This window comes from Theobroma cacao, chromosome 2 (assembly GCF_053813885.1).
Source record: "Theobroma cacao isolate CCN51 chromosome 2, ASM5381388v1, whole genome shotgun sequence".
NCBI classification, from domain to species: Eukaryota; Viridiplantae; Streptophyta; class Magnoliopsida; order Malvales; family Malvaceae; genus Theobroma; species Theobroma cacao.
Window position 1 is genome coordinate 370,996 of NC_142640.1, and position 20,989 is coordinate 391,984.

The 20,989-nt window shown below is 34.3% G+C and overlaps 3 protein-coding genes across 8 annotated transcripts; 2 read left to right on the forward strand and 1 right to left on the reverse strand.

Annotated features, from left to right (window-relative positions):
* Positions 1 to 273: 273 nt before the first annotated feature.
* Positions 274 to 6,332, reverse strand: KUP11 (K+ uptake permease 11). Of its 5 annotated transcripts, XM_088803649.1 has the most exons (10): positions 6,061 to 6,332; positions 5,582 to 5,637; positions 5,176 to 5,472; positions 4,496 to 4,721; positions 3,990 to 4,235; positions 2,756 to 2,806; positions 2,355 to 2,615; positions 2,071 to 2,238; positions 1,627 to 1,881; positions 274 to 1,358 (listed from the first exon to the last, which is right to left on the reverse strand). In XM_088803649.1, the coding sequence occupies exons 3-10, from the start codon at positions 5,308 to 5,310 to the stop codon at positions 313 to 315; spliced, it is 2,388 nt and encodes a 795-aa protein (XP_088659775.1). In that variant the 5' UTR covers positions 5,311 to 5,472; positions 5,582 to 5,637; positions 6,061 to 6,332; the 3' UTR covers positions 274 to 312. The 5 variants fall into 5 exon arrangements, with proteins under 5 accessions (XP_088659775.1, XP_088659776.1, XP_007041056.2 ...); XM_088803650.1 differs by lacking the exon at positions 5,582 to 5,637 and having other exon boundaries at positions 6,103 to 6,332; XM_007040994.3 differs by lacking the exon at positions 5,582 to 5,637.
* Positions 6,333 to 14,069: 7,737 nt separating this feature from the next.
* LOC18607039 (peroxisomal 2,4-dienoyl-CoA reductase [(3E)-enoyl-CoA-producing]-like) lies at positions 14,070 to 17,487 on the forward strand. Of its 2 annotated transcripts, none has more exons than XM_018116545.2 (5): positions 14,070 to 14,382; positions 15,039 to 15,198; positions 15,619 to 15,788; positions 15,877 to 16,096; positions 16,437 to 16,658. In XM_018116545.2, the coding sequence occupies exons 1-5, from the start codon at positions 14,197 to 14,199 to the stop codon at positions 16,520 to 16,522; spliced, it is 822 nt and encodes a 273-aa protein (XP_017972034.2). In that variant the 5' UTR covers positions 14,070 to 14,196; the 3' UTR covers positions 16,523 to 16,658. The 2 variants fall into 2 exon arrangements, with proteins under 2 accessions (XP_017972034.2, XP_007041060.3); XM_007040998.3 differs by lacking the exon at positions 16,437 to 16,658 and adding an exon at positions 17,179 to 17,487 and having other exon boundaries at positions 14,074 to 14,382.
* Positions 17,488 to 18,931: 1,444 nt separating this feature from the next.
* On the forward strand, positions 18,932 to 20,560 carry LOC18607038 (uncharacterized). Its single transcript, XM_018114568.2, has 3 exons — positions 18,932 to 19,141; positions 19,364 to 19,644; positions 20,384 to 20,560. The coding sequence occupies exons 1-3, from the start codon at positions 19,049 to 19,051 to the stop codon at positions 20,433 to 20,435; spliced, it is 426 nt and encodes a 141-aa protein (XP_017970057.2). The 5' UTR covers positions 18,932 to 19,048; the 3' UTR covers positions 20,436 to 20,560.
* The last annotated feature ends 429 nt before the right edge of the window (positions 20,561 to 20,989 follow it).

Genomic DNA, 20,989 nt, shown 5'->3' on the forward strand with positions numbered 1-20,989 from the left:
TCAGTACATGAATGCATAATATACTGTTGGGTTATTCCAACTTAATTCTTTGAACAAAATGCCATGCATTGTATTAGTATTACCGCACTATGACAGTAGGAATACGTGCTTACATACATGTGTCTATATGTATGCACATATGTACGTGCCAAAAGCAGTAAAAAAAAGCCTACATCCCAAACTTAAATGAATTATCTCATGTGAGTATGTGTAAGAATTTGGTGCCAGCCTGCTGATAACAGTTGCACCTGCTAAGAACAAAGAGCAACAACAGATAAAAACAATTACTCTTATTCATATAGAACCAAAAAGTTATACATAAAAAATCTGTCCCACGTTCAATAGACACTCATGAGGAACATTAAAAATCACACTATTTTCCCTACATATCTTCCTAAGAAATGCATATACATAATCAATAGCTATTTTTTTGTAGAATCTTGCATCCCTTCTTGCTCTCACCACTGTATTCCCCAGGATGTGCACAACCCCAGCATCCCTACAGCTATTCAAAAATTCTAATTCATCAGTCTCGGTCTGGCTGCTTACTTGCCCAGACGATCTGACAGTCAAATTTGCATGCATTGGAGATCTGACAGGTACAATTGAATCCACAGATGATATTGTGGTATCGATATTGAAGGAAATCGTGTTGCCATTATTATTATTCAACAGACCATCTCCTGACCGCTCAGTTTGCTGGCCGTACAAACTATATTCATCTGAATCTGAAAACCCTTCCATCATAGACTCAAGCCGGACAAACAAGAACAGGCTATCAAACAGTTTCTTCTCAAAATCATCATCTTTCTTGTGAAGGTCTTTGTAGCCATACCTAGCAACACAACGGAACATGTGAAAACTCTTCGGTCCTATCCTCTTTACAAGGAACCTTTCTTCTTCCGGGACAGTGTAGACGGGAAGGTACTTCACACAGACAAAAACAACAACAGAATGGATGGCAGGCAGGTTAGTGATGAAGTGGGAAAATATGTGCGGCACCCCACTTGCTAGCTCAGTGTACACTAGTCCGATTCCAGGAACCCGGACTAGACCTAAACTAGGGCCAAGCCCAAGAATCCATGCCATTGAAACCTTACTATGCATTTCAAACTCATATCGCTTCACTGTACCATAATGCCAAACATACATGATAAGCAGAAACGCTGCTGCAATAACAAGGGGCACCCACCCACCTTGATCAACCTTGAAGAGTACAGCAGAAAAGTATGTGCACTCTACAACCAAGGACAAGCCAGTGAAGAGGAGGACAAGAATCCAATGACAGCGCCACACCAAAATCATGATTAAAGTCATAATTAATGTGGTTACCAACATGACGATCACCACAGCTGTCCCTGCAGTGACATAAATTACAATGCAATTGAGTGTAACTTTTTTCCCAGGTACAATGATTGAAATTGTACCATGAGTTGATAGAAGAAGCTAAAGGCTATAGAATACATCTTATAAAACAATAAATGGTTCTATAAATTACACAAAACAATATTTTATATTCCAAATCTTGTATGACTTAAAGAGATGCTTGCCACTGAACAAATTTTCACCAGAATAGAAGAAGATGCATTAAGAAACTTTGCCAAAATTACACAAGTGTAAACTTACCATAAGCATTTCCAATTTGGCTTTGGTTCTTGAATCCAGCCGTAACAGCAATGCAAAGAACCATAAGGATCCAATTAATATCTGGAACATATATCTGGCCAAGGAACTTCTTTGACGTATGTACAACCTTCACTCGTGGAAAACAACCATGTGCAAGGGCTTGCTTGATTATTGAAAAGGTTGCTGATATGGTGGCCTGACTTGCAACTATAGCAGCGGCAGTAGCAATAACAAAAACAGGCCAATATATGCTATCTGCATGACATCAAATAATTAGAATCTGCAAATAGACGCTTACCACATTAAATGGGACAATCAACAAGAATTTGAGAGAAAAAGAAGAATAGGAGGAGAAGCTTGCACTTCTATAGGAGTAAGGCTACAATGGCATCATTGCATATCAGACAGGATTACAGTGACAATAAAAAGGATACATGAACAAACCTGGGATAGAGCGATAAAAAGCATCGACCACATGGTCCCTGTGAGTCATGAGATAGGCTGCTTGTCCAGAATATGCTAGAAGAAGGCAAGGAAATACAACTACTGTAAAAGCAAGCTGCACAGCTGAAACTGGAAAATGGGCTAGATCTGCAAAAAGTGCCTCAGTACCTGTAATGGTTCATTTGTCACCAAAATCACATCACCAGTTTCAGTGCAGGTTTAGTGAACTTTAAATTGATAACTTAAAGAAACTAGTTAGGATATCAGAATTGATAGTAAGTTACCTGTGATACTAAGCATAATACCTCCAAGGGAGGTCCATCCTTCTTTCCCTCCCCTCTTAAAATATCGGAATATGTACACAGGTGAAAATGCTTTCAAAACACTGCTGTCATATTTCCAAATATTAAATATGCCAATGCCTCCGATTACAAGAAACCAAAGGAGCACGATTGGGGCAAAGAGCCAGCTAACTCTATCTGTACCATAGTGTTGCATGCTAAATAAACCCACTAATATTACAACAGCGACCACCACAACAACATCTGCATAATGGAAAAAGAAGATAAGAAGTAAGGACCTTGAACTGAATATTAATGAAAAAAGGAGGCCAAACATTATAGAAAGAGTTTTAAACATGAGGATGCAGCGAATGAATAATGTCTAAGCAAGAGTAGGGATATACCATTGCTCATGTTTGGATGGTCAACTTTGATGCCCCCAGCTGCTGAAAGAACTGCCACAAGATAGCATACATCACTTCAGGAAGGAGTAAAAGATGCGTACTGACATTAGCATTTGGCATAGCTCTAACATCAATCATACCTAATGGCTAAGATAGCTTGCTTATAGTGTTTTACTTAGTTCATACATTTACACATGGGTTTGTTCATATTTGTCAGATTCTATGTAATATGGCTAGACAGTCTGTATGTTAGCTGATGCTATGGCACCCTCTGGTGCTTGTAAACCTTTTGGACAGCTTTGGCTGATCCTCACTGCTTAATTGCAGTGTTTTAATGAAATATCACTTTTGGCTGAGCATAAAATATATATATATATATATTACACAACTTCCATGTGACAAGTAAAATTGGTAAAAAAAAAAAGACTAAAAACTAATCATAAAATGCACTGGCAATAAATGGTAAAGGCTCTGTCATTTCAATCAGACAGTTACTAACAGCTGGAATATATACTTTTCAGCTTTTATTAGTGTGGTAGCTTCACTAAGTAAGTCTTCCAAGTGTTTGGATTTAGCCATAGGTATAGATGCAAATGTTTACAAATTTTACCGATAGATGGCAATTTTCAAGAATTATGATAGGGAACAGTGAGGAGGAGTTTAGAAGGAGTCTGCCCAGAATCACAGTTCTCTGTGAACAACTTCCGCATGTCAAATGTATATGTCTCAAAATACTTATCAGCTATAATTATAGGACTCCTTAATTACCTTTTTGTAATTTGCATTTATGAATAAGATTTTATAAAAATATGATCTATCCTTGGATTTTAAATACAATCCTATTTTATGAGCATAGCTGAAATTTTGAAATATGTTTCTTCCATTTATTCTATAATTGGTTCCACTAATAAACTGAGTGGATAAGTCAATCTTCAGCTAATGAATTTCACCATACGACAAGCCTAATTCAGATTTCAGAGTATAGGAAGATCTTCATACTACCAATGAAGAACAATCGAGCAGCTACAATAATACAGTAATTAAAATTTCATTGACTTACATAAGCAAACATTTCCAAAGGACCTCTATATATGTTCTGTCTTCTTTTTTTTTTTTTTTCTAATCACACTAAAGCACAAACCAAACAGGAAGAAGCTAAGAAATAGTGCTCAGGTGCTTGATCCTGTTTATCCAGTCCTTGGAGGACAAACATGAAGGAATGTAAGCAACATACCTGATATTGCCGGAGTGAGTATTCCATCACCAATGACCATGCATGTACCAACCAGGACAAGAATAAGAAGCGCATTCTTCCTGGATACATGTCTCTCCAACCATCTCTTTGTTTTAGCAGCAAATGATTGTTCATGAAATGTAGAACGACTATAAGTTGTTAGCTCCTCATCAGTCCTATGTTGATTAGGAATGGTTTTTATTTTTGCATGCCTACAAAGCAACGAATATAAAGCAAATGTTCCACCTGCATGACAAATGGGACGAGTGAGATTCTAATTGTGCCTCATGAGAATCAGAAAGTGAAAGATGCATTATCAACATTCAAAGATAAGTACATGATATTAGTGTTAGTATTACTGGGAAGGACTTTGAAAAGGAAAAAGAAAATTATTTTTCAAGCCTATGGTTCTGCATTCTGTGTTGTTTTAATAAGCATTTTCTTTCAAAATCACATCTCAGATTAAATTATAGAATACGTAACCTCATTAACTGATATCAGCTCACCTTGACCGTTGTCATTTGCTCTACACACAACAAACACATATTTGAGGAGTGGGATAAGAGTAAGGGAGTATATAATCAATGAAAGAGCTCCAACAACATCCTCTGGATCTTCGATTGTACCAGGAAATGTATTGTAGAAAACATATAAGGGAGAAGTGCCCAAGTCGCCATAAACCACTCCAAGACTTTGGAATGCAAGCCGCAGAAGCAATAATGCAGAGGATTTCTATAGGAATTAAAACCATATCAGAAACTACTACTGACCCAAATTGCAGAAGAACTATAATATCATCACAATCTAAATATTCAATGAAAACCAGGTTGCACACCGGCTATACTGCATTTATCTCGTCTCAGAGAATCATTTAAAATGCATAGCGGACTGGTAGTCCTACCAACAGAATACAAGCCTGAAGCCAAATTATATTCAATACCCTAATATCACAATGATGAAACAGAGAAAGGAAAATATTTGAGGAACTCCATGCCTTCCCTGTTCGAAATTTCAATTTGATGCAAAGAAAGGCTTTTAAATCAGTTCCCCTATTGAGGTAATATTTCATTAACATGAATCAAGAGCTACTTTTTTTCTAATTAAATGCAAAAGAAAATCTTATAACTAGAAAAAAAAGACATAAAGAGAGAGGAACTCCAAAGGGAAAATTAGTAATGAAGCATACCTTCTCCCTGTACATGTTTCTAAGCCTCCCAGCCTCCTCATCCATTGGCTGATCAAGCTTCTGATCCAAATCCCACATACTTCCCTTGTTGTTGTCACTATCTTCATCAATCTCCACTCTTGAAGCCATTTCCATACTGAATCAATATAATTCTCTAGCTATCACTAAGTACTTCAAAACTCCCTTCGCATCCGCTCGATTGATTCCCACCGGAACTGAACTTCAGAATCCTGGACCGTAGCAATTTTATTTTACTGGAAATGAGTCCTAACCCGATTGTTCAAATCCAATCTTCACCTGAAATCCATGCACAAGGCGACTAAGAATTGGAAACCACCAACAAAATCCTGAAAATGAACTAAAACCAGAAACTCTTAATCCCGATATAAACCAAAAAGATACATGCCAAAATTCAATATCTGATATAAAATCTGCAACTTGGAACTGACAGGACCTCAGAAGCTGAAAAGGAACCGAAACTATAACTTAAAATCTCAGATTAAGTAGCTGAACTGTAAATCCCACCCCAAGGAAGCTGAAAATGAACCACAATCAAAGCTTTCAAACATCAATCTGATGCCTACTTGCTCAATATATCCTCAAAATGAGCAAACACTTAGTAAAACCACCCGAACTAAATGGATGATAGGCCAGCTCCAAGGATAGCTCATATACGTAATCAAGCCAATTAAAAAAAAAAGAACCATAAATGAATGAATTATGTAAAAACAGACAAAGATTTTTCACATTAATCACTGCAAAAAACAGACTCCCAAAGGTGGGGTCAAGCTAAACATCAACCACAAGGTCATCCACCACCACCACAACACCAAGAAACAAACCAAACCCAAAGTAAAAAATCTTGAACATGAGTTACGTACATACCCCTTTGAACCAAAACAAAGCACAACTGAGATAAACAACAACCTAAGTCCGTTTTGCCTTGAACACCTCTAACACAGAAACAAAAGATCCTGTTTCTTACAGGTTGACAGTATTACTTTTCTTTCTCACTTCAAGAAAAAATGGAACTTTTCTCTTATGCACTTAACAGCCAAAACTCTCTAACAAGCTCCTTTCTTTTTCTTTCTTTTTAGAGAGAGAGAGAGGAGTTCAGGAGTGGAAGTAGTTGCCTTTAATTTTTCTTTTTCCTCTTTACTGTTTCACTGCTGAACACGTTTATTATACTGTGATCAATTAAAATTTTGGGATGGGAAAAAATTTTTTCTGGGGAAGGTATAAGTATTTACTACCATTTAATGCAAATAAGTACTAAATTCCAAGCGGGGTATGTCACTGATTGGGTGCCTAATCTGCTGCTTCCAACTCTTTCTAAACAGCAAGATATGTCACATTCATGGAGTCCCCCCCTCCCCCCCTGTTTACAATCTTTACATTTTCTTCATTTTTACTATCAATCTATGTGCTAAGTCCCCTAACTATCCAGGTCTTAAGTGCTTTCATAGTCAAACAATTTTTATGATAGATCATGTAAACTTTATAAGAGGATTCCCAGAGCAAACCCTTTCTTAGTTTGGCATGAAAGTAGGCAAAAGTGAGCTGCAATGTGGTCCTGAAAGGCATTCTACTACCACTGGTGCAGTGCCGGCTTCACAGTTAAAAACATGGCAGAAAAATTCTTGGGGAAAAAAGAATCTGAATCTTTAATTAGATAGAAAAGTTTTTAACGCTGTGTGGGAATCGCTCATGATGCTGTCGTGGTACAGTGAAAAGGGCATGTCAACTCAATGGCAGCTTGCTTATCCCAAAGGGAAAAATGTCTTATGATTTCATTGATCACTGATGACTGATTAGCATTAGATTCCAACCCAGGGAAAAATAATAGAGTCTGATTAATTATTATTATTAACGTTAAAGCTTAGGGGCCACTGATTTAATATATTTTCCCATATCTTTTCAAGGTATATGCTTCCCCAAGATGCTATTCTCAAAAAGGGTTGCTATCACAAATAGTCGAGCTTTTATTCCCCCCAAAGCCAACTAATTGGATATACAATCACTTTCTTTTTGTTCCAAAAGTTGAAATCCTACCCTTATATGAACCAGTATTTGATATAATTCGATATGTTTAAATAAAATTAAAATATTTTATATACAAATTTAAGTTTAAAATTAACAAATAGTGTATCTGATAATACGAGTTTAAGTATAATTTGACTAGGGAGTTCATTTACGTGGGGCCTGCTGGGGCTGAAGACATTGGGCAACATGAGCTAAAGCTTTCATTTAATTCTGAGTCAGACCTGCAATAAATTGAATTAAATAAATAAAAAAGTCGCACTAAGACCTAAGACTTAATTACGTGGATTTAATTTTATAATCTTTTTTTTATTTTTATTATTCTATGTATCAAAGCATGCTTACACATGTCTTCCTTCGTAAAAGTAAGTATACAAAAAAAATTCAATAATCAGCCTGTCCGATGAACATAAAAAAAAAAATCACGGTGGTTATTTTTTAATTATGCACGGTCGCAAATTTGAAGTCAACGAAATTAAATACTTAAAAATAAGAATTTTTTATCCCAAAATAATTTAGGTACCATTTTTTTCCGACCAAATAAATGAAAAATAATTGGGAGGCGGGCGGGCGTAGAAAAAGAGAAAAAAAATTGCTGCTGCCACGCTTTGAAAGTTGAAAGCCAGTAAAAGGAGCAAGAGGTGCGAGTGAAGGTCACGGTGAATCCTAAGTAGGTGGTCGTGGCTCCACGTGCTTTAATTGCGCGTCAACCCGTGAGTCATCATTTTTTTGGAGTTTTTACATGTGCCAAATTTGAAAGTAATTTGTAAATGTCATGTTTACGTTAGCATTTGGTTTAAACTATTACCCACGCTTTAGTAACAAACTACCATATTATCCTTCTAGTATCATTGTCAGGGGCCAACAATTTTTGATTAAAATCAAATTAACAAAATAATACAAATAAATTATTTAATTAAAACTATTTGATTAATTCGAATATAAAATTTTTTTAAACCAAATTAACCGTTTATTCACTCTTATTGCAAAATTTGAATTTATAAAATTAATTAAAGAATCCTAGCATTGTAAAAATTTGTCAACCGAGGTATAAAACTTTGAGCAGATTCTAACTATTGCTTGGTTAATACATAAATTAATATAATAATTAGCAGCCACTTGATTATTAATAACTAAACTAAAATAAAGAAGAAAAAAAAACAAATCGATAGTAAGAAAGAATGAGACGAAGTTAAGATTGAACATTTTATAATTAATATGCAATCGGCAGCGGTATGAATGTAAATAAAGGACATTTTTAATTAATTAATTGGTGTTTTGTCATGCTTAACACTAGAGTTAAGGTTAGAAAATTGCTCTAATAAATATATAGAAAATGTTATTGGGCAAAAGTTGATATATAGAAAATCAATACAAATAATAAAATAAAATAAAAAGGTGTTTAGGATATCATCATTTATTCACTTTTATTGAACCTTTTTAGTTAATGTTTTATGGTTGGTGTAAGAGAGATAGACATTGGATAATAGAAAAAGAGAAAAGGTTTTCGTTATAAAAGCTAAAACAATAATTAACAATCATTAATAAAATAATTAGAATGGAACTAAAACGGCCTTCACGATCGGATCTAATACTGTAGTTTAGGGCCTTTTCTCCGTAATTATAAATTAATAATTACGTAATTTTACATGGAACTTTGTGATTTTTCTTTTAATTAAGTCCAGTACTGTTCTTCTCACAGACCCTCTTGCCATGCCACCGTACAAGAGAAATTGTAATTAGTCCCATTAATTAAATAACACCTTTTTATTAGATCTCATGTCCACTAAACGAACTCCTTTATTATTATTTTTAATTGTGTACCGATTCTAGGAAGACGATGCACATATCTGCTTTTATGCAGAAATGTTTTCAATTTTCCTTCTTATTTTTGGGACCAAAATTGGTCAATTTATTCGTCGTTGGCGTCTGTCAGTGGCCGATGATGACAACGCCATCAAAGTCAACCGGAGGTTTTAAGGCGGTGGTTTCGTGGCTGTGGGGCTAGTGGTCCTCCTCCACTTTCCCATGTATTAGTGAAAGAGAGATCTATAAAACTTTTTTGATCACGACTAACAAAAAAATATCGATGAGATCAGATTCCATTAAAAGAAAAATATTACTTTTATCATAAAAAACTAATAAATGTATCTCTCTCTCATAAAATTTCAATGCCTGATTAATAGTTTAATTATTATTAACTAAATCTATTATTATTACCTAACTTAATATCAAGTAGAAGTAGGAAATTCGGAAAAGATCTCTTTATCTTGTTGGAGGCCTAATTTCTTTCCATCATTTGATTAGCTTTATTGCAGGATAATTATTAGACGCCAAGTGTCCAAAATGACATTAATAAGAGAGGAATTTAATTAATATAATATTCGCAAATACCATTATCTAGATTGAACATTACATTACACAATGACAAATGTGACAGACCATCTCGGCTCTGGTGGTTGGTTGCTTGCTTGGTGCCGCTTTGCAAAAATATTTATCTTTTTCCTATAATTGCTTCAGGCACATTGCGTCTCCAAATCAAGAATAGCCACGTACGCCCAATACACTGATTTTTTTTTCATTTTTTGTTTGAAATAATGCACACATATGTCCTACCAAATATATTAGAAAAATATAACCAAACTTGTACCATATTATATATAAAAAGAATTATAGCACTTTGTTTGTTCACATAACTGTATATGAAAAATTAAAAAAATACAACTAATTGGATAATGTATGGATCGAATTAAGATTGCTTTGTTTTTGTTTAATCAAAAGATTATATTAAATTATATACAGAAGTTTGATTAGTAAATTGATTACCATGTCGAAAGCAACATTAAAACTACCACACAAATAAAATAACCTTATATTGCATATAATCTTGCTATTTCAAATAAAAAATACTTATAATTTAATTAAATAAAACATAATCACCAAACACTATCTAAATTTAAATCAGAGAAAAAATCTCAAAAATAATTATCGAATTATAATTGAGTCACGAACATATCATTTTTATTTGTCTTTAATTTTACGAAAGTATGAACATAGTATATATTAATTAAGAGCAAAACCTTGCATTACCATTCGAATAAATGCACGAGGATTTCATGGGAGAAAGGTAAACATGTTTTTTGTCCTAATCGTAGTTAGGTAATGATAAGAAACTTTAAGTAATCAGTTTTTGGTTTATCTAGAAATTAATTACACTACACATTAAACACGTTTTCTCTGCAGTCGAAATCATGGGCATCTAGCAAAATTAATTCTTCATTAATATCTTGCGGGCATGCCCAACTTTGAAACTACCTGCAAATTAATTCCTAATTGAGCTGTCTTAAATTAAAGATATATGATTCTTTTTTAATTATTGGATTATACTCGCAGAGACTTAATAAAATACAACATAGGTACATCAGATCATTTAACTATAAGCTTAGGTATGAAAGGAATACTTGGATCGAATAAAGATATGCCTATATGCTTAAGCATTAAGCATGTATAAATAGTTTATTAATAGGAAATTAAGCACTCAATGGGACCGCACAAAAAATTTTATTGAAAATCTTTTTAGATGTTTCATAGGAATCATTTGACCAAATTTCACTAATTAACATTATATATATATAAATAAAAGGTATGGAAACATCGAATATAAATGTACCAACACTCAAATGTATTACTTTATAATCAATCACGAGTGTAGTTTTTTTTTTTTCATTTTTAAATACCCATCTCACATGCTCGTTGCTGACATTTTTTATATTTTTAAAACCCAATACTTAATTTCTTTTGTTATTTAATAGATTATGATACTTTTCTTTTTTTTTTTCACAACTTGCCTGATGGTTATTTTAATTTAACTTTGTAAATATTTTAAATTCACATATATAGAGTATAAAGTGGCATAAAGTTGTTAGGAATGTGCCTGCTTGACACCAATCATATAATGGAATAAAAAGAAAAGATGAAATCATGGGTTATGCTATGCCTATCAATCAACAAATCATTTGCCCCCTCTTTTTTTTTCTTATATATTTTACTTTCATTTAACTTTTCCTTAATTATAATCTTGGTTTGATTTGCAGATATTGATTTGCAGATATTGATTTGCAGGTATACATATAGCTGGTCACGTGCTTCTGGAAGAAGCCATATTAACACTGATCCATGTGAGATATCATGTCGATAGACATGTTAGTTCTACTTGTACACACGACACATGCATACACTAGAGAGATGCCACGTACATTGAGGTTATTTGTCATGCTTGTAAATGTCATATGTATTCTATTTCGAATTCTAATCATGCAAATTGTTACTGGTTTGATAAGAAAAGATGTTAAATAGACAAAAACAGTGCAAATTAAGTGATTGATTTCCTTTTTAATCAAGTGTCAAGCATGTATATATATATATATCTTTTAATTCTTTGATCTCCCCAAGTTAAGAAGTTTAAATTAGAAAAATGTTGTAATGCTCATTGCCCACAATTACCTTTGATGTCCACACACCCTTTGTACTGTCTTGTATGGTTAATTCGGACTGGTAGTTGGAAAACGACCAGACCACCAGAGAAAGCCTGGCTAAACCTAATTCTCTCTTCTGGTGGTCCTGTTCGTGCCCAAGCACAGGCCGGACTACGCTTATTTCTCTCCACCACTCATCACACACCACCTCCTTAGCACTATTAGGCTGGCCTATGGCCACCACTACATATGTTCAAATCAAGCAGCAAAAAGCTGGAACCCTTCCAGTTCCTGTCCTTAAATTATATTTCAAGCAATCTCTCTCTCTGTACGAGCCCTACTGAGCTCTTTTTGTTCCATATGGATATGGTCACCTTTGATCTTTCAGCAATGAATATTGGAACTCCCTTATCTTGATAACCTACACTTGAACTTCTTGTCAAGCTCGGGTCACTCACCTGCCTCTCAGCAAAGAAACTAACTAACATTAGAATTTAAGCAGAATGGTGGGTTCTTGCTCAAAAGAATTTATGTATAATATATAGAGCCCAACAACAATGCCTCATCTAACTCCAAATTTAAATATTTTATCGGATTATAGATAGATTGATAAATAAATAGATATGATTTGTTGAGTATATCAAGAGTATATATGAGCTTATATGGAAGGTTGCTTATTAATTTATCTATTTTTATGAAAGATAAAATCTAAATCTCTTATGTTTCACAATCTGTACGTATAATGACACAAATCTTTTTACATATTTAATACTAAAGGGATAAAATTTAGAGCTACTGCCTTTATTTATTTGTTTGTAATTAGTCTCATTGCTGCCTTAAAAGACAAGATTAACTGTTTGTCTGGTCTCTTCCTTCATCCTCTCTCATGCATGTCTCTAGTCTCTACTAGTAACTGTAGATGATAGTACTTACACATTTTTTAGGCAAAAGGTTGTTTGCTTTTTTCTCTAGTATTTTCATAATGCACTCCATATTTAGTTATCATCCAAACAAAGGGATGGAGATGGGGCCTGGGATCTTCTTCATTTCAAAGTTGAAAATGAGAGACCGAAATTCCATGATGGGTGGAGGAACAATAATTCGCCATTGCCCACCTTTGCCTTTGGCAGTTGGTATACAGTTGCTGCTAGAAGTCTCCTTTATGGACAACATCACAGCCTGTCCTTTCCTTTTTCTGATATATTAAAATTCATTATATCTGGAAGAAGCATGAGGGTTTGGTGAGAGTGTAATACAGAAAATGCATGTCGAACCAAAACTCAGGTTTTGAAGCTTGGTTATAAAAGGAAAGTAGGCATATGAACGAAAACCCTTTATTTGTTGTTTGCATCCGCGTATTGAATCCATGTGTTTGGGGTTTTGATCATTAACTTAGAATGGATGAAAGGACCATGGTTCCGTTGCTCTGCAGAATGGAATGACCATCAGCCTGAGACTACAATTTATAATCCATGTTTTTCTGGGCTTCGGGTCTTCCAAAAAATAAATAATTACTATTCCTATTGCAATATGTTGGGCATTTCATTTGATTTTTCAAATAGAAAAAAGTTACATGTCCCAAATATCTCTCCTAGATCAGACATGATTTTGTCGTCTGACGTTAAAGTTGATATTGAATTTTGACCAAATAAATTGAAATTTTTTATACATGAGAAACGTGAAACAATCAATGCATTAAATCGAGCAAATCCAATTTTAAACTCCCATCAAGTCGAATCCAAATTTACTTGTACTACTTCATGGTTTTGCTTTTCAATTTCATCAGTTTTCATTCTTACTTCATAAACAGCTTGTAAATTGTATTCAGAATCTCGTCTCGGGGTAAATGAATAGAATGATTTTTTATCTTTTTCCTTTTTCCCAGTTGCAGCCAATAAAAATTTTGATTAATAGGAACATATGCTTCAATTAAGTTTGGTTAAGATCAAATCTAATAGTAGTACAAATGTGGGAAACGTGGATGCTGAATCGATCTAACACAAGTCGCCATCATATAAGAAATTTAGATCTGATCTTGGTGAGACATGTGGTGGCAATAAAGTCAACAAGAGGATGAGAGAATTGGACGGGTGATTGTAGAAAGCCGGCATTCAATGATGTCAGCCGATGCTATCTACCTATAACCGACCATTCCCTAGACCCCTGCTAAGGTTTTAGGCTAGGCCTGGGGGTGATGGATATCAAAATCAACCGGGCTTATAGTGTTGGGTTTTGTGGAAATTTGGTCTGCCCAATATATGCATCTGCATAGCTTTCGGGCCAATTCGGCAGTAGGCTCTAAGACCTTTGGGTTGTTCGAAGTTTAATGTCTAGCGTAAATGCTGCCGGCCCTCGACAACCTTTTTCCTTGTTTTCATAATCGAACACTCACTGATACTTTTAATGTTTGAGTTTTGGAGTTTCTACTTTTAGAGCTGGGTCGCAACTCGGAAGTCAGGATCAAAGAACCCAGAGAAAGAACAGAGAGAAAGTCAACGGAGTGTAAATGGAGTCACCATTCAAGGCTGATATAGTAAAAGGCAAAGTAGCTTTGGTGACAGGAGGTGGCTCAGGAATTGGATACGAGATTTCATTGCAACTTGGGAAACATGGCGCCTCTATTGCGATCATGGGGCGACGCAAACATGTTATTGACTCTGCTGTTGCTGCTCTTCATTCCCAAGGCGTCCCTGTAATTTTCCTTTTACTTTTTCCCTCTCCCTTCTAATTTTTATCTATAGCTTCTCAGTGTGTCTTTGTTATTACTTGTTGTCCTGGATGTTTGCTGTTGGAAATGTGAACATCAACTTTTGCTGTGAAATGGGTTCCCCAAAATCTTTGGAACTGATCCCTGGAAAGTTTTGTGATAGATGGCAGTAAAGCAAAGTTCTGTACATAAGGATCATGTTCTAATTGACTTTTAAAAATGGCTCTTGGAGGCTTCTAGGCGTGATCCCTGTTTGCCTACCTTTGAAGACTGGCCGGGGTTTCGACTGGAATGATTCATTTGTTCGATTAGGGAGTCTGTCGGTCTAGGCCACATAGGCTACGTACCTTTTTTTATCACTCTGGTTGAGTTTCAGTAGTATTAGACTTTTGTTTAGGGGTTTTATTCAGAACTCTGCTTGTCTTTTGAGATTATCCGTATTGAGATGCTGCCAGGTGCTCCTTGAGCAGCTGCTCCTTTTGTAATTGTACAAAACAGGCTCTTCTCAAGATAGCTTCTATACTAACAGGAGTCTCCTTTAAGACTCCCCAATGCATTACAGCTTATCTTTAATAAAAACTCATCTCTCAAAAAAAAAAAAAATTTTTAAAAATGTTCTTTTTAAAATGTTCTTATTGCAGGCTATTGGGCTTGAGGGAGATGTTAGAAAAGACGATGATGCAGCTAGAGTTGTGGAATCAACTTTTAAGCATTTTGGCAGGCTTGACATCCTTGTGAATGCTGCAGCTGGAAATTTCCTTGTGCCTGCCGAGTATTTATCTCCCAATGGCTTTCAAACAGGTTGTGCATAAATTTATAATCGCTGGAGGTTCTTTCCTTAAATTTTTTATTTGATTCCTTCCAAACATTGAGATACTGTGTCCAGAGTCTGCATTTGGTAAAGATTTGATGTTCAACTCATAGACAATGGTGATGAACTGTGAAGACATATGCAATTTTCTGAAAAAATAGGTCATACAGAATTGCTGTCTATTTGTAATTTAATGGCTACTCTTGCATTGGAGGTACTGCTGAGTTTCTCAAGTCAGTCCTAGAATAAATAAAACTGAAGTGTACAACAGTGTTCAAATCACATAAAGTAAATATAACTTGTATTCAAATTGTATGTGTTTCTTGTCCAAAGAAAGCATTTTTTTTTGAAAGGCAAGAAGGCATTTAGATGTAAATTAATTCTTTAGTTCTTTTTATTGGCTTTTGCAGTAATTGATATAGATACCGTTGGCACTTTTAGAATGTGCCATAAGGCACTGAAGTATCTTAAAAAAGGGGGACCCGGGAAGGACCCATCCACTGGTGGAGCAATAATAAACATAAGTGCAATTTTGCATTATGGAGCGACATGGTACCAAATTCATGCGTCTGCTGCCAAGGTTAGTAAATTTGCTGTCAAGTTTGTTCAATCTTTACTTTTAATTCTTTTGAATGGGATTCAGCTTCCATATGCTCTGTTTCGACCAGGCAGCTATTGATAGCGTTACCAGAAGCTTGGCGTTGGAGTGGGGGACAGATCATGACATTCGAGTCAATGGGATTGCACCAGGGGCTGTCGATGACACTGCCGGTGTCACTAAACTTGCACCTGAGGAGATGCTGAGCAAGATTAAAGAGAAACCGTTATACAAATTTGGGGAGAAATGGGATATTGCTATGGCTGCTCTCTATCTTGCATCTGATGCAGGTTTGTAGTTTTGTCTGGTTATTTAGTTATATGACCATCATTCAACTACACCAGGTTAGCATTCCTGTTTACTTGAACTTTTTTTCTATGCAATCTTAGGAGACCTTAAAATACTTTAGTCTCTTCCTGTCTAAACTCTTTTAGACCTATGAGCTTAATAGAAGCAGCATTTGGCTAGCAATGGATTTTTATAGGGAAAAGCAGGTTTTCATTGTATGCTGGAAGTCGGTTTTTGAATATCGCCAATATGTATATTATTTGCTAATACTGTATTGGTGGCACTGATGAGATAAACCTAATTTTGGAGCTTCTGGGATCTGAATTCCAATGTCATTTGCAGTGATACTCGATGCCTTAGGAAGACCTGGCTCAAGATCTTGGATCTGGTCATTGGATGATCTGGATTTCTTGATAGATAGTTTATGAAGTCTGACTCTATGGGGAACATTCTGATCTCTGAGTTAATTGCCATCCATCCTGGTGGTACTCTACCATTTCCTCCATTCCCTTAATTTGTGGTTTAAGCTTAAATTACACGGGAAACCTCATCCTGAAATAACCTCACATATGATGGTAGCCTAGTTGCTTAACTAATTATTGGTATGCACATTGCTTGTGAGTGGATTTGGTAGGAGATGCTAAGCGGGAAAAACTAGTGGAGGAAGAATGTTATTCTATGCTTGGTCTCTCTTGCTACTAATAATATCATAATCACTGGATAATGTTGATGTTAATAAGTGCACCATGCTAACTTGACGAATATTTTGTGAAAGTCAGGTAGGCTAGTTAAGAAAATTCTGACCACCTTCTGCCTTATGTTACTGTTTTGGTTTGAATTTTTTGGCCAAATATGTTGTGCAAAACGGTAAACTTCTCTGGTGATTTATTTTCCGGTCCTTGTGCAATAAACTGTCAACCTTTACCATGTGAAGACAATTCATAACCTTTGAAATATTAACGAGCTCTTCATTTTCTGCATCAACATTCTGCACTTTTTACTTTTATCTGGTTGTCTCAGTTTGTCTTGGTTTCCTTCCAGTTGTTTACTTACACAAAACACTGCATCTTTGTAATGCTTGAAGGAAAATTCGTCAATGGAACGGTTTTGGTGGTTGATGGAGGACAATGGCTGAGCATGCCCCGTTTGCTGTCCAAAGATGCTGTGAAACAACTGTCTAGAAGAGAGGAGATAAGGTCAAGGGCTGTGCCAACTGGTTTACCAAAGAGCAAGTTGTGATAAATCTATGTGATGTTTTGGTGGCCGAAGCCATAGATTCTATTCTGGTTGGCTAGCTTAAAGTCACTATGAACATTTGTTGAAACTTTAGTAAGCATCTACTTTAAGAATCTGCTTTTATCCCCATCACGATAAACATCTCTATATTTTTTCATATTCTTTTGCTTTCGATGAACCAAATGCTTCGACGATGGCTTGTGCCCCCATCTAGGAATCTAAACGTTATTGACCGGATAATTTTTCGAGTCTAAATTGCATAATTTAAGATTAATTAATTTTAAATTATTATATATATTTTAACAATCATGTTCACATTTAACGTAAAATAAAATATTAAATTTAATTAAAAATAAAATTTATTCCCTTCGAAATGGATACTCATATGTTTTCATGTAATTGCTTAGCACTTTCAAGAATCAACAAGCTTCTGAACATCTTGACAATTTCAATCGTGCATAACAAGGTAAGTTGATGATAATTTCAATCTTGCATTGCACAACAAGCTAGAATATAAAATTGCTTTTGTTATAGAATTTAAGAAATAAAATTTTCAATAATTTTTTTTTCAAACCAAATTCATTGTATTAATTAAACAGTTCAAAGAATTACCATAGTTCAAGTAATTGAACTAATAAAAAAAAAAATTCACTTGAAAGTATCTAATGACGAGCCATTCAGTGAACATTTACATTAAAAATTATTAAAAATATTTATAGATAGAATCAAATTTAAACTTTTAAAATTTAGAACGATTTGGATCTATTTAATTTTTAAATATATTATAAAATTAAAATCAAGTAAATTTAATTATTTAATGTATCACAAACCAATCAAAAACATATATTCAAATCGTGAACAAATCGAACCTAGACTTGATTATTTTGGTATATTTCTTTGCTAGAATGATAATAATGTCTAAAGTTATGCTACGCCTTTTGGAGGTCCATTGCAAGTGAACTAATAATGCAGCCATGGACGGTGCTGGTGACACCTTGCAAAGGACGCTGACCCATCCCTGATCCGACCCAACACTTTGTCATTGAGCATGCAAAGACATTATGATCTCGATCATAAAGAGCTCTTGCGTTTCAATTTTCAATTACTGTATATAGTAATTGATATTGATTTCTCAACAATTAAATAAATAAGCTCAACTTTGATTTTTGTAATCTTCTTACTTTTTTAAATATATAAATATATTTTCTGTTTTTAAACATAAAATTTTTCTTTTTTTCCTCATTTTAATTGTTTTTATTAGTTAAATTAATTTAATTTTAAAAATTTTAAAAAAATGTTATATAAAATTAAAATGCTAAATATTTTATAATTTTCGTAAAATTTATTAAAGTTAAGTTTGTCTGAAAAAATTTTTAATAAAAAACGAATATAACAAAACATTGAGAATATAAAAAAATAAAAATAAATACGTTTTAAGTGTTTATTTAAAAAATAAAAAATAAATTAATAGTTGAGACTTCAGAGTATCGCACGGTGTTCTTCCAAATCGTGCGATTGTGAAAGCCTTTTTTGAAAGGTTCTGTGCGATTTTTATTTAATGACTTGAAGATGTAAGTAAAGTCATTATGACTTGTATTTATGAATGCTTTTATTGAGGCTATAAATATAGGTTAAAACTTGTACAAGATATATATTTAGAGCAACTTCCATGGTTGTTCTTTAACAATCATCTTATATAGATCGGGGCAGAAAGCGTTATGGAGATGGCTCCTTTCTCCATGCGAGCTCGTCTCCACAAGAATCACAAGATGCCAATCACCAAGAAACGCTTGAAATTGCAACCAAAAAGGGTAATAGATATGATCTTCCATCTTCTTGCAATCTTTTTCTGTCCTTGTAAAGAAAATTTGTGCTTGATCGAATCCTCTCTAATTCCCATCGATAGTTCTGATGCAATCGACATGCACCATTAATGACACTTGTCCATCATTTCAGAGTATTTGTTAGTAAAGTGTTGCTCATATTGGTTTACTTGAACATTAATTAATTAATTTTTGATTGGATTTGGACAGAGAAAGAATGGGATGAAGGGCATGCAGGAAAGGTTTGAGAGGTTGAAAATAGAGATGGAGGAGATCAGCGAGGAACAGAGGGGTATTCGAGAAGGGCAGAGACAAGTTCGTGAAAAATTTGAAGCAATTGAATCTGAGTGCGAGCAGTTGAAGAAAGAAACTAAATTCATAATCCAACAAAGTGCTAGAACTCAGATCAAAGTAGTTCTCATGTTCAAAATATTGAAGGCAAGGGACGAGAGTGACTTTTCCACCGCTGCTAACCTTACTCAGTTGCTTGGGTACCTTTCTTTTTTCTTCCCTTTGCATGATCAAGCCTCTACAAGAATTCCCTCCCAATTTGAATGGCAAAGATAAAAAGGAGGAAAAAATGATTAATTCAGGAAAAAAATAAAAAAAAAGGACAATCACAAAAGGAAGAAAGGATAACTAATGGAGTGATGGAGGAAACAAGGTATCATGTGATATGTTTTATGTTTGTTGGAAAAAAGTAATAAAGCTGATAAATAGTTAGTCCTTGAATCAAAGAATCTTATATATATATTTGGTATGCATTGCTATAGTTTTATGTTAATGATCAAATGTTTTCTGCCATTAACGCTCCTTTAGTAAATTATTTATTCAAATATATGTTTAGTATATACTGCTTTCGATGTACCTAAAAGAAAAAGAAAAGAGGAAGAAATTCTTTTTATGCCAATCAATTGAAGTTACTCAATTCTAGTTGTTGTCCAATGATCATCCTTGAATTTCAATTTTCATGTTGTGATTGTCATACTTTGCTTAGCGTAAAGGTTCAAATTTAACTAAAGTTAGATGTGCATAAAGAAAAGAGAAAAGCTTGCTTCAGATATGATTCCAACTTTATATATTTGCTTTCATATTAAGCAAACAATTAAGATATTGTTTACGTGAAGCTTTTGATCCTTTCAAAGAAGTTTTCTGAACATTATTGAATAAATTATGCTATCCTTTTAATTTCCTCACTTGACAAGGTTATTTTCTTTTCTCATTTTACAGTCAAATTGTTGCTAGGGAGAAGGAAGAAAGGCAAGCACTGAGTGATGCATGAACAAAAGTTATAAACTTCCTCATGATCTGTTGGTGGAGATTTTAATTAATGTCGTTTCTCCTGTCTTCTACTGTTGTACGTTGTTTGTTAATTACTCTACCACCTCCTCCTTGCTTTCTCTATAATCTCTACTCATGGTTTTTAACTATTCTGCTATTATATGGTTTAAAGTAGTTATTTAAGAGAAATTAAAACCCACAAATTCAGTATTTGCTTGGTTGCTAAGTAATATGTACCTAGAGTATTAATAGTTTGTACTGATTGATGGATGTGTAAAAAACGATTGTGTGGAGCAACATTTTCCACCTTTCTATTTGAGGTCCTAGTTCATATATATGACTCTTGATGTGTTAGTATATATATCCACGTGGTTCATATAACTCATAAGACATAGACATGTAGTTTTGCTCTCTATTTGGAACAAAACAAAGGTAATTTCACCATTAAACATCTCATTTTTTTATTATATTTGGTGCCTCTGTCAGTGTATAGTTTATATACTATCAATGAACAAAATATATTGTTATCTCATTCATAAATAAATTTAAAAATTA